Raw genomic sequence first — 14,293 nt, 5'->3', positions numbered from 1 at the left:
CAGAGTTGTTTTTTGAGTTTATACTATTCATTCACTCGTTTTGTTCAAGAGTGAAGACAATCAAACTCGCAATTGATTTCAAATCATGATCATTGTTCTTTAAATCTATGCATTCATTATTTTCCAATTTATGTAGTCCTAGGCAACAATCTAATTTTTTTCTGTCAATGTTCAATTTGATGACTTTCAATGAAAATCCCGTAGATGCACTTGTAAATCGAACATAAATCCTCTAGTATTGCCTTCATTGTACATGTACATCAATATATATCCTCTTTTCTACTGTTTTGGTCTACTTTTCTTCCTCGTGCACGAGCAGAGATAAAGCTGACCTAAACCTCGCTTGAATAAACGAGGCCAAGATGCTGCTAACTTAAGTTAATGGAACAGTTTCAGCCCCAAGTGAAAGTCTACGCTAAATTAAGCCAGGCTATTTTTGTTAAGCGCTGCCTTCATTAGCAGCGTTCAAGGTTGATGGAGTACCCCTCAGAAACAAAAGTTTACAAAATAGAGAATGCTTGGAGGACAATATAATGGAAACATCAATATGCTTTCTTTCTTTCTTTCTCTCCCTCTCTATCTATTTATCAATCTGTTTTTCTTGAATGATGGATAATAATGTTGCAACTAATATTGAAAAACTAAATGTAACAAAATTCACATTTATTTTCACTCTCCTCTCTCAGCCCCCCCCCCCTTTCTTAAGGCTGACCATAGTGCTATCATTTGGAGCCAATCTGCTGTAGCTTCATATCTGTGCACCCTCCCTCCTCCAGTGTCCTGCCATGGAGGCCAACTCAAAGCGGACAAAAAGACACATCTCACTCTTACACACACAATCTCACACGGCAGACACCCACTCACACACACACCAGCTACCCATCCTGCGGACAATGTTCAGCTGGCTATGGGTGTGGCTGTGGGTGGCCACAGCGGTGTTGTTGCCGGCAGAGGCGTGGGGCACGACCTTCAAAGTAGCGCTGGTGGGTCCCTGGACGTGCGATCCAATGTTTGCCAAGGCCCTGCCCGACCTGGCCGCTCGGCTAGCCATGGTGCGCATCAACAAGGACCCCCGGATCAACAGTGGCTACTGGTACGACTACACACTGGTCAGTGAGGACTGCCGGTCGTCGCGCGCCCTCGCCCGATTTGCTGAGCTCAAAGGCTATGGCCATGCCTACTATGGCCCGTTCAACCCAATCGTGTGCTCAGCGGCCGCGCTGCTGACTAAGAACTGGCATGCTGGCTTGCTCTCACCCGGCTGCCTGGACCCTGGCACGCATGAGCCTGTTGATGACAATTCATACAATGGGCCCATGAGGCCGCGCGGCGCCTATACCACTTTTGGCCGCCCGCTACCACTCTCAGCACACGTGCTTTTCCAGGTCTTCCGCTTCTTCCGTTGGGCCCACGTGGGCGTGGTCAGTGCCCAGACGGACCTATGGGAGGCCACTGGGCAGGAGCTGGCCTCTGCCCTGCGTGCACTTGGCCTGCCTGTCAGCGTGGTGGCCACCATGGAGGCAGACGATGAGGGACCGCAGAGAGCCCTGAATGCCATTCGAGAGACGGACGCGGTCAAAGGTAAGTGATGCGGGATACATTTTTGTATCATTATCATTGCTTTAGTCTTTTTTGTATTCTCCTGCTGTCATTAGAGTTATGGGGCATATTGCTCTGTCAGTTAGAATTGCGCTAGCTGAGCTGCGCTTTAGAACCGTACTACTTAAAACGGAAGTTTTGGAGTTCAACACACAGCTGAGATAGAAGTTGAACATGATTGCTCTGGGTACAGTTGCCATCACACCTCAGTCCAGCAGATGGTGGTAATGCACTCCGTTTGCAAACTGCTAAAGAAAATCACAGAAGAAGAAGGTTACTCTCCTATAGGATATTTCCCAAAGTCGAGCATGCTTCCTTGATAGAATGCTTACTTGTGAGTCGGGTTCTACGAAGATGAGGGTGGAGGCCTCCCTAGCATTTTCGGACTCTACTTTGTAACAGACTAGCTAGTGTGAACGTGCACATCACCGCGATCCATCTGAGTGCTTCCGCTTTTAACTGCACGCTTCTGTTTCAGTAGGGGCGCTGCTCAGATGCATGTCAACGCAGAGGATTATGGGTGTTTTCGTTTACCTTAAAAGAGGAAGAAAAGAAAAGAAAGAAAAAAAGAAAGAAAGAAGGCCCCTGGGTAACAGGGGCGAGGAAAAACTCCCTAGAATTGGAGATACATATAGGAAGAAACCTCGAGCAGATCCACGACTCAAGGGCCTGACCCATCTGCCTAGGGTCAATACAGACAGTAAGGTCTGTATACATGACAAATGCATATGTCAGGTGTGGAGAATAGGACATGGTGTTTAAAGCACCTGAGATGAAAGTTACAAGAGGTGGGATGATTACGTATCCGGTATGATAATGCATTAGTCATGATTTAGTGAGAGAAAGTGCAAATAGTTGGAATTGTCCAGGGAAAATCGTTGGAATTGTCCAGGGAAAGGGAGTTGTCAGGGGGCAAGTGGTGGGTCGGCGGACAGGCCAGGAATCCGGGCAGAGTTGTCATAGGCAGGTGATGGGGCTGTACGGGCCAGGAATCCAGATAGGGGGACAGTAATAGGGCAGTCGAGGATGGGACTTCAGGTGGGATGGGTGAGAGGAGGGCCAGGCACACGGATGGTTGATGATTGGTGATGATATACCTCACAAGTGAGGTACAGTAAGGTGGAAGAAAGAGAAATGTAGAGTGGGTTAGTATTACTGAAAATCAAAATGGTTAAGGTCAATAAGTAATCAGTGGTACTATATATTGTTACAGTAAATCATAGTGAGAATAGGCAAGAGAGGGAGAGTTGAGAGAGAAGAGGAGAGGGGGGGTTGTACGGCATGTCACATGAAAAGTCCATGACAGCACTATGCTATAGCAGCATAACTAAGGCATGGTGAGGGGTAGTCGACACCAGCACAGGTATGGTCAGTGACCACCATCGCACGCGTGACTGGGGTACCAGTCACACGAGGACTCAGCAGGGTGGTCCATTCCAAAAATCCCTGAGGTGGGTGAAGTTCCACACTGCACCATACATAACTATGGGAGGCAGTAAAGAGGTATGTTTTAAGTCTAGACTTAAAAATAGGGAGGGTGTCTGCTAGTCAAATTGAGGAAGGGAGATTATTCCAGAGGAGGGGTGCGTGATAGCTGAAAGCTCTGCCACCTACTGTAGTTTTTGAGATTCTTGGAATTACAAGAAGGCCAAGAAGAAAACTGGAAGAAACTGGAAGAAACTGGAATCCATGCATTTTCACTGAATTATTTTTGGAATCTGATCCCTTATTGAAAAAGTTCATGAAGTCATTACTGTTTAGGCAAATAGGGATAGATTCGGTTACTTCAGTGTGGCTCTTCGTCAGGCGGGAAATTGTGGTAAAGAGAAATTTTGTATTATTTTTGTTTTCTTCGATCAGCGAGGAATAGTAGGTTGACTTAGCCTCGTTGAGTGCTTTTTTGTACTGTAGGTGATAAGGCTATCTTTCTATGCTTGGCGAAAAACTTCCAATTTAGTGGTAGGCTACGCCATTTTTGTTCAAGTTTACGCGCTGTTTGTTTGAGGGTTTTTGTCCTGGTGTGTGGTATACCATGGAGCACGCCTTACTTGTTTTCTTATTCTCTTTTTGAGTGGCGCTACTGAATCAAGGGTTGAGCGTAATGAGTTCATCACATTATCAGTTAACAAGTCTCCCTCCGCCAGCAATCAGCATAGAAATGTTTTAGCCTACTTCACATGTTAGGCTTATGTATAATATTATATACAGTAGGCTAGCGTTGAGGGTCCTAAAATCTTTCCCCCTTTGCTTATGCAGCTTTAGTGTTGTGCCGTCACACCTGTCAAAGTTTGCAGACATTGACTGTAGCCTCATATTTTTCCATGTGGGGAAACAAAAATAACACAATTCATGGTTCACTGGAAGCAGTTTTTCACACTGTAAGATGTCTTCCAGGCATCTTAAAGTAGTGCAGAATCACAACAACTTCTTCTGCTAATAACACAAACAATGAATGCATTTTGGCGGGTATCCTGCAAACATGGTTGATACCGTGATATCGGGGGCGAGGCCATGACGACATCTTCGCATTCTCAGGCTCGGAAAGAGTTAGAAATTATGGCCGAAAAACGACACATTTCCCATGTACAAAAAAATCAAAAGGGTACCTTCTTGTATGTGATTTCTGCAACAGTGGTACTAAAAACTTGTTGATTTGTTGCTGTAGTGTTAACCAATGTCACACATAGTAGCCTAAAGAAAACACTTAGGCTAATCAATGTGATATTAGATTAGATTAGATTAGATTAGATTCACAAAGCCAACAAAATGCAGTTTGCGTCTAACCAGAAGTGCAAAAAAGCAGAAAAGTGCAATGTGATATACAAAGTATACACAGGTGGTGCATAGGCAGTACAAGAAATATAGTGCAGTGCAGACAGTAGTATGCAGTTGGTTTACAGAAGGTGGTTTAGAGTAATATACATTATAAATATGTGCAGTGTATTAGCAGTTACTTTATAAGAGCAGAATAAATATGGCTATCTGCTATGAACAATGTATGAACAACATGTACAGATATGTGCAATGTAGTAGCAGTAACAATATAATAGTAGTAAGAATAATATAGATTCAGGGCCAGATGTACTAACGCTTTTGTGCCCACTTCAGTTGTATTGTTTCGCAACGTGCGCGTAAAAACATAGCAAGGTATGTACAAACAGGGTAAAAGCGCAGACTGCCTGAGAGCTGAAAATGGCAAATTGCGTATTTCCGTGTCAGACATATGCATTCATAGGAGGGTCAATGGGAAAGTGGGAGTTTAGCGTAAAAAGATGGGAGGGGAAGCGTAAAGAGCGCCTAATTATGTATTCCGCGGTATGTACAAAACCTGCCAGTGAAAGCGCACGTCTATTCTGTGCCTAAATATTCCCGCCTTGTAAAAGCAGGTGTTGAATGCGGTTTGCGGTTAAAAAGACAAACAGAATCGCTATTCAGGGTCTGGGGATGTCTGAGATTGCCAAGTCATGGACACCTCAACAGGCACAGGCAAGGAGGCATCAGGCTGGGCAGGGGGGGTTGGGGGCTTAGTTGATTGGTTGTCACTGGGATGCAGAGTTAGAGTTCAGTAGGGGGAGTGGGGTGAACAGTCTGTGGTTGGAATGAGAACAGTCTTTGATGATGCTGTGCGCCTTACGCAAGCATCGCTTGCCCTGGATCATGGCTAGATGGCTTCGATGGAGAGGAGTGAGGAACTGGTGATGCGTTGGGCAGTTTTCACCACCCTCTGAAGTGCTTTTCGGTCATGTGCAGAGCAGTTGCCACACCAAACTGTGGCACAGCTGGTGAGGATGCTCTCGATGGTGCAGCGGTAAAAGTTCACCAGGATCTGGGGAGACAGGTGGACCTTCTTTAGTCTCCTCAGAAAGAAAAAACGCTGGTGAGCCTTCTTGATCAGGGTAAAGGTGTTGAGGGTCCAAGAGAGGTCCTCAGAGATGTGGACAACCAGGAACTTGAAGCTGGTGTCACGCTCCACCTCAGTTCCGTTGGTGAGAATGAGGGTGTGTGTGCCAGCTTTAGACTTCCTGAAGTCCACAATGAGTTCTTTGGTCTTTTTGATGTTGAGAACCAGGTTGTTGTCAGTGCACCACGATGTAAGGTGCTGGATCTCCTTCCTGTAGGGCATTTCATCGTTGTTGCTGATAAGACCAATCACCATAGTGTTGTCTGCAAACTTGACAGTGGTGTTAGAGCCATGTACAGGTGTACAGTCGTAGGTGAAGAGGGAGTAGAGGAGAGGGCTCAGCACACATCCCTGTGGTCAGAGAGATGGTTGAGGAGGTGTGATTATCTAACCTTACAGACTGAGGTCTGTTGGTTAGGAAGTCCAGAATCCAGTTACAGAGGGAGGTATTGATGCCCAGTTCACTGAGTTTGGTGATCAGTTTGGAGGGAATGATGGTATTGAATGCTGAACTAAAGTGAATGAACAGCATTCTCACATAGGTGTTGCTATTGTCAAGGTGGAACAGGGCAGAGTGAAGTGCCATAGAGTTGGCATCCTCTGTGCTCCTGTTCTGACGGTAGGCGAATTATGAGATGGGCCAGGACCAGCCTCTCGAAGCACTTCGGAATCTCACTTCCGGCATGACACATTTTTACGCGTTTGACGTCACTTCCTGGACTAGTCTGATGGTCTCTGAAAGACCTAATCCCTGGAAGGGTGACTGTAAATGCCCCTTTAAACTCGCGATAAAGCAATTGCCCCATGCTGTCATGTTGTTTAGTGACGTACCTGGATTTTTCATATGGATCTCCATTTCTCAAAGTCACGAGTACTGTCTGTACAAAAAAAATGAAAACAATCGGTTTTACCTAGCTCAAGTTGCTGTAGCCAACAGCTAAAGCAGCCAGACATTAGTACTCTGTGACCTTGAGAAACGGAGATCTATGTTTAAAATCATCGGAATTCACCTTTAAGTTAACTTGAACAGCCCTGTGGCTTTGTTTTGCTAGGGAAATTAAACCATAGGGTTCTTCTATTAGGAGGTTTACCACTGCCTCTGACCCTCTGTGTACACTTATTCAGGTTTGTCTCTAAACCATGTACTTGGTACCATGCCCCCTCTCTCATGGTGTTCTCTGCATCTTTCAGGTGTTTGGCCTCGCTATCCCTCTATCCTTTGCCAATGTCAATTATTCCTTCCTTGAACACTCCATGTTACCCTTTCTTACCCTTTGACACTCTTTCTCATCCTCCAGTTTATCATCCTGTTCTTTCTCTCTTATCACTTATCACTTTTCCTCGTTTACTTCACTCTTTCCTTCCTATTTCCTGTGACAATCACACTAACTCTTGTCCCTCCCTCATGACTTAACATAGTCCATAGTTATAAATAGGCAAATAGTCTCATAGTCCCTCAACAATACCTAGGGACACTATTCTTCCATTTTTTTCTTTCATTATCCGTCTCTTCTTCCATCACACTCATCCGCTCCTCTCCTCTTCTCAGTGGTGATCATGTGCATGCACTCGGCTCTGATTGGTGGAGAGGAGCAGAAACGGCTCCTCACCACAGCAATGCACATGAGCATGGTGGATCGTGGCTATGTGTTCATTCCCTACGACACACTGCTCTACTCGCTGCCCTATCAGGACGTGGAGTACCCGGCTCTGACCAATGACAGCACGCTGAGGCGGGCTTATGACGGCGTGCTCACTATCACGCAGGAGTCGGATGATCGAAACTTCTATGAGGCCTTCCGTGATGCACAGGCCAAATATGAGATCCGCACTTCTACAGCACCAGAGCAGGTGATGGACATGAGCACACACTCACACAGGAAAGTGTCTGTTTAGAGGTACTTCCACACTCTATCGCAAACATACACATATTGAGTGTTACACTTCTTACAGTGTACACAAGACAAAATATGCTCATTCATTGCATGCCAGTGGAGACAAATATTCACTCTGACATCCATCTGTGCATGTGGTCATTGCAAATGTATTATCTGGAGTTTTCTAAACATTCACTTAAATGTGCATGCATCCACAGGTATCTCCTCTCTTTGGTAGTATTTACAACTCCCTGTACTATATCGCCATGGCAGTGGAGCAGACACGCTCAGATACCAGCGGACGCTGGGTCACAGGCGAGGCGCTGGCCAACAGCAAGGGTGACTTCGAGTTCGAGGGCTTCAACCAACAGGTGTACGGTGGACAGGAAGGTGCCGGAATGCAGGTCCGCTACGTGGTGCTGGACACAAATGGGATGGGTGGCCGTCTTCGACGTACACACATGCTGGAGGCGGCACACACGAATGCTCGCTTTGGTGGCCTGAAGTACATGGGCCAATCCATCCACTTTGCTGGGAGCTCCCCCTCCAGCGAGTCTTACTGTTGGTTCAGTCCTTACATGGCCTGCAACGGAGGTGTGTACCATCTCTTTTAGCACCAGATGTCAATAAAGTCATGATTTGTTATTAATTTTGTCAATATGTATGTAGTAGAGTGTTGTGCAGTAAATACACTTTACTCCCTGAGACCTACAGTAGCAGCACACCTTAGTTTCAACCTTTGCTAGCAAGCCTGCCTTCTATGTCCAAGGTGGAGGATTGTGCAGTATGCCCAACACAATTTGTAAATTACTTTTTCTCTCTCTTTCTTTGTCTCTGCAGGTTTAAGTGGAATGACCATCTTTTTCCTGTTTCTTTTTTTGTGTGTGTTGGTTGGTGGAGGGATTGCTTTTGCCATCCGCAATAGGTGTGATTCTCACAAGTACACTCATATGCACACAAGCACATAGAAGTTTTAAACACAGGTCCATAAATAAACATAGTCAGATGTGAAAAAATATATAATGGCAAAAATGATCCACAAATATACTGGTACTTTAAAAATATTTTAAGAAGTAGTGTGTGTGTGTGTGTTTTCTGCAGGGACAAACTTGGTGGTATTGGTCCCCTCTTCGGTGGAGGTGATGGTGGACCTACTAAACTGATACTGACTCTGGATGATGTCCTTTTTATCAACACCTCTTTGAGCAAAAAGGTAATTTTGTTTGTGTGTGTGTGTGTTGTGTGTTTGTGTGTGTGCAGCACATACATATTTGGTACAGTGTAGATAGATAGATAGATAGATAGATACTTTATTGATCCCCAGGGGAAATTCAAGAATACCTGTATACCTGCCTCTTGCAGGATGACAAGACCTGTTTGTATGGGGGTCATTCCGTGTCAAATCAGATAAGGTTGTTGCTGCACCGTCTCAGATTTAGTTCAAACGATGTCTACAACTATAGGAATCTTGTAGTATTTTGGGACAAAATATTATAGTAATCCTATAGGAATCCTATAGGAATACTATAGTATTTTGGGACATACTATAGAATATGGTAACACTTTATTTTAAGGTTCACATGTTAGCCACCAATACATACCTAATTAATACCTGTATTAGTGACTTGTAAGGCATGTGTTAGGCAACATTAACCATTTGTTAGGTGTGTATTCACAAATTTCTTGTTCATGACGAATTAGGCCTTTAGTATTGATATAATCTTAATAATGACCTTGTAAGCCTTGATCTCTACATACTAATTAGTAGTAAGTACCAAAATAGAATATGCATAACCTACTTGTATACTGTCTGAATAAATCCCAAATAGTAGAACAGTTGTAGAATAAGCAAGTGTATGGCTCAACCTCATTGCTGCATTTCACTGCCCAGGTTGCTGTGTGAAATAGCACTTAATAACTGGGAGATTGGCTCCCATTCTAAAGTGGAAACTGGTTCCTTGGTAGCAAGCACATTATCATCAGTAATACCTCTGCAGAATGTACTTATTAGAATTGGTTCCATATTCTAAAGTCAGGCATTATTATTATTATCTCTCTGACCAAGTTTACACCCCTTCCCGCTCACTGAGATCCTCCTCACCAGGCCTATTGCATCCTCAGCACCCTGGGATAGAGTGACTGACTTTTACTCTTACTTTTATTTTCATTTTATGAAATGACTATAATTTTAACAACCTTTTTGTTTGTGAAGTGACTTGTATCATGAAAGGTGCTTTAAATAAATGTATTATTATTATTATTATTATTATTATTATTATTATATTGACAAATATTTTCCCTAGCCTTCCCAAATTTTGGTAGAAGACCAACTCATAAGAGGCATGTGTAAGCAATTTAAAGTCTGTAGTAGATATTGAGGGTAAGGGATAATGTATAGAACGCCGGTCATTGTCGGGAGATAGGTCCCTTCAGGGCGGAACAAGACCCCTCCGCTGCGCGTCGGGGTCTGGTAATACGCTTATTATACGGCTACTTACCAAAACGACACAATAAACTCCCCACGATATGACTCTTTAGCCTACATAGCCTAGGCTATAGCCTATTTGTTACCGTTTCATCATGGCTTTTGCTGAGAAACAAATAGTTCGCAACAACACACGCTGAACTTGAATCAAACATTCTTTAGAACACAGCTGATCAACCGTCTGCTTTCACTTTTGAATGAAGTTCCAATCCTTGCGTAGTGATATGAAAGAATTGACTTAGAAGCACAAAGCCCATTTTCCTTGACAGCGGTCTGTTATAGCCTACTTAGCAACGGTCTGTTATTCAGAATTAGCAGACCGCCGAACGTTGGGAAGGCCCATTCAAGTGAATGGAGCATTCTGCAGCACTATGAAGAGCCGTGTAATAAGTAAAGGATAATGTATAGAACGCCGGTCATTATGGGGAAAATAAGTCTCGACAGGGCGAACCGGAACCCGACGCGCCAGCGGAGGGGTCTTCTTTCGCCCTGAAGGGACTTATTTTCCCATGATGACCGGCGTTCTATACATTATCCCGCTTATTATACGGCTAGCCTACTTGCCAAAACGAAAAAATAAACTCCATGATATGTGGACCGTTTCGTCGTGGCTTTTGCTGAGAAACAAATAGTTCGCAACACACGCTGAACTTGAATCAAACATTCTTTAGAACACGGCTGATCAACCGTCTGCTTTCACTTTTGAATGAAGTTCCAAGCACAAACTCCGTTGCCATTGACAGCGGTCATTCTTGTTTTCAGAGGTCCTTTCCCAAGAAATAATGACCGCTAGAACTTTCGGAAATCCCATTCAAGTCAATGGAGCATTCTACTTGCATTGTGAAGAGCCGTAGGCCTATAATAATAAAAAAATAATAATAATTGGCATCAGTCACTATTTCCTCTTCAAATACATCAGTTTATTAAAGGGGAAGTTGGCAACTATTTCAACGTAATAAACCCATTTAGAAATCATTTGGATGGTTAAATGACCTGTTCCGGTGAAAATGGTGACTTTCCCCGCTGCGCCTAGCGTCCCCAGGCGGAAAACCAACCTTGGAACATGGAGACTACCGTCCCGGAAAGAGAAGTGAGAAACAAGAAACTCGTTTTAAATCGTGTTTCTTACCTTGTAACATCCACATAGTTCTGCCAAACTTATGCTAACAGTTCGCTAGCTTGTAAACAAATCCATGTGCTTTACCGTTACCTTTTCCCACAGTTTGAAATAGCATAATGCACAATTTCTCCAGCAGAGGGGGAAATCCTGCCAAGTTTCCCTTTAATGTTTTCACACAATTTGAAGTCTCCACAACAAATGACCATAAGGATAAAACAAGGCCTGTTTTTGTGTCATTTTCATGCAGCTGAAATGGTATGTGGGGTAGCTAGTAGGACCATGAAAATCTATGTGGAAATAGCTCATAAAGTAAATGAACATTTAGCGTGTAAAGTACCAATATTGCACCTAGTCCCATTCACACAGAATCCATGCATGTAGTTACAGGTGTTTTAGGAACACCAAAATAAACATTTAAAAATAAACAATAGATTTTAGCTCCCCCTCAGGTGAAACATAGCATTACATTTTGCTCCTTTTACAAGGCATTAACGCTTCTCATATTACAAAAATAATCATTTTAAACATTAACAAATGATTATATGACAAATTAATTTTGAAACCCTCAATGTCACTTATTTTGCATGTTTTTTTTCTGAAACTAGGGACTTCTATAAAACCAATGAGACTATGGTACAAACTTTTAATGGTTGAATCTTACTGAGAACATGTTTGTCTTCCATTGTACAAAGTTTGGTCAGGCTAGGAATAATACTTTTTAAGATGTGAATGTCCAAACATGGCCTCCAAGATAAGGTCTTTTAGAGAGTGTAAACAATCAGGGGCAAAAAGACTATGAAAACAATAGAATTGAACAACATTATTTTACAGGTTACATATGGAACTTAAACATTGTGTAGACAGACTTTAAGGAAAATTGGTGTCAGTGTTTTCCTGGATTTCCATTTTCCTGGATTTTGTCTGATTTGACACAAAATGATCCATGGATGTGAACAGACGTAATTGTCTATGTGTAATAGGAATGTGTGTATCTGTGTGTTTATTTGTACCACTGTGTCTCAAATGGCGTACTTTTTTCACTTACAATACCTAATTTGAGTGTGTGAGGGCGTTCACACTGAAAATTCTAACAACACAAAGTGCACTGCTAGTCCCCGGATGGTGCACTCATAACGGTCAAAAAGCTGAGTGTGGAATGCTGGACACTTTTTGCCCTCAACGGACGCCATCTTCAAAGTCAGCTTTATTGTCAATTTCTTCACATGTTCCAGACATACAAAGAGATCGAAATTACGTTTCTCACTATCCCACGGTGAAGACAAGACATATTTTTCCAATTTAAGTCCACAGACAAACATAACATTCAAGTAAACAAAAAAGTAAGTAAATAAGTAAATAAGAGGGCACATATAATAATGAAAAAATAAGAGCAGCAAAATTTGGTTGAAATTGTGCATAGACAGTCAATAAAATACTAGTGCAAAGTCAGGCCAATAAAAGGCTTGGGTAGTTCTGTTTGACCTAAGTAATAAAGAAAGTGGCATAGTGGTGCAAGTTATGTAAGAGCAGCAGAAGTGTTGTGTTTTCAGGACAACAACACCAAGTTGTAAAGTGTACAAGTGTGCAAGTGTGCAAGTGTGCAAGTGGAGTAGTGCAGGCGGCCATTGTGGGTCCAAAGTCCAGGATGTTATGTAGCTGAGGGTGGAGGGGGGAGAGGAGGGAGAGAGTTCAGCATCCTTACAGCTTGGTGTATGAAGCTGTTGGTGAGTCTGGTAGTGCGGGAGCGCAGGCTTCTGTACCTCTTCCCAGAGGGCAGTAGATCAAACAGATTGTGAGCGGGGTGACTTGCATCACTCACAATTTTGGTCGCCTTGCGGGTGAGGTGGGTGGTGTAAATGTCCTTCAGGGAGGGGAGTGAAGCACCAATGATCCTTCCAGCTGTGTTCACTATGCGCTGCAGGGCTTTCCTGTTGTATTCAGTGCAGCTTCCGCCCCACACAGCGATACAGCTGGAGAGGATGCTCTCAATGGTGCCTCAGTAGAATGTGGTCATGATGGCTGGTGGAGCACTTGCTCCACACACAGTTGAGAAAGCTTAAGCAGCAACAGTGGAATACACACTTTACAGAGGTACAAGCAAGACATATTAAGCAGCAACAGTGGAAAACACACTTTACAGAGGTACAAGCAAGACATACTGTACACATAAACTGTTATTGTTTTGACACAGTACGACCATGTCACTGTCATATAGAGGACACAAATAAAGTTATATTTAAATGTTGCTAACGTCATTTCCGTTGTGTTGGTTGGTGTTTGAGTTGGTGTTGGTGTTGGATATGAGATGACACTATTCTGTTGTACGCACTCTGCCAGTTAGCACACATGCATGAAAGTGTACTCACAGAAGTACGCCATATGAGAGACAGCAAAGGCAGAAGATTGAATGGAGGAACGTGTGTGTGTGTGTGTGTGTATGTGTAGATTTTATGGTTGTGCATATGTATGTGATAACATAATGCATGGTCTTTGTCTATGTGTGTGTGTGTTTGTGTGTTTTTGTGCAACATGCCTGGTACTTTTTTTTTTGGAATCCCGCTTCCAGAAAAATAAACAGGCAAAAAAACAGACAGATAAACAAATATGTAGACAAAGAGACACATAAACTGAAACAAAAATATAATCTCATTGGTGGAGGTAATGAAAGATGTTTCTAACCCAAGTGGGAATGTGGGGGTGTGTGTGTGTGTGGGGGGGGGGGTCATTGCAGAAGATGAATGAAGAGAGTATGACGAAGAGCTTGGTGGATGTGAAAACCCCTTATCGGTCTGTCTGTGGCCGCAGTTACATACAGACTTCACCTGACTCAACAAACATCGCCATGTATGAGGTAAGCCTTTGAAGGACGCACACACGCATTCTCACACAATCTTGCACAGTACACACACCCACCCACCCACACATACACATACACACACACACACATACACATACATGCACACACAATGCTTTTTGCACATGGTTTGTGATTGTCTACCTCAGGTCTCAATGCCTCTATTCCCACCCCATCTGTTTGCACTTGCTATTGATATTAATGATCTATTTATCATCTTATCTATTTACTATCTATTCACCACAACTGCTACCTATTTACTATTGATTATCTGCCTGTGGTTTAAGTGACCCCCATTTGTTGTACTTGCCACTTGATATTATCTATACATCAACTTTTATCTATTTATCAGCCATTTACTCTAGTACCAACCATTTTATATCAACTTTCTGCCTTTAAGCAATTACATGTTTACATTCTAATCCTCGGCTTCTGAATTGTATGGTGGTTATGTTGT

General features: G+C 43.1%; 1 protein-coding gene across 1 annotated transcript in view; it reads left to right on the top strand.

The window, feature by feature from the left end:
• The first annotated feature begins 755 nt into the window (after positions 1–755).
• Positions 756–14,293, top strand: part of LOC121689549 (retinal guanylyl cyclase 2-like) — a 30,722-nt gene continuing 17,184 nt past the window's right edge. Inside the window, exons 1-6 of the mRNA XM_042069413.1 lie at positions 756–1,581; positions 7,050–7,351; positions 7,596–7,971; positions 8,218–8,302; positions 8,479–8,590; positions 13,714–13,833. Coding sequence (XP_041925347.1) covers positions 786–1,581; positions 7,050–7,351; positions 7,596–7,971; positions 8,218–8,302; positions 8,479–8,590; positions 13,714–13,833 — 1,791 coding nt within the window. The 5' untranslated portion in view covers positions 756–785. The remainder of the gene's footprint in view (positions 1,582–7,049; positions 7,352–7,595; positions 7,972–8,217; positions 8,303–8,478; positions 8,591–13,713; positions 13,834–14,293) is intronic.

The sequence above is a fragment of the Alosa sapidissima genome, chromosome 18, assembly GCF_018492685.1.
Source record: "Alosa sapidissima isolate fAloSap1 chromosome 18, fAloSap1.pri, whole genome shotgun sequence".
In the NCBI taxonomy this organism is placed as follows: Eukaryota; Metazoa; Chordata; class Actinopteri; order Clupeiformes; family Clupeidae; genus Alosa; species Alosa sapidissima.
The sequence above is the reverse complement of the archived record's forward strand: the minus strand, read 5'-3'. Positions and strand labels throughout refer to the sequence as shown.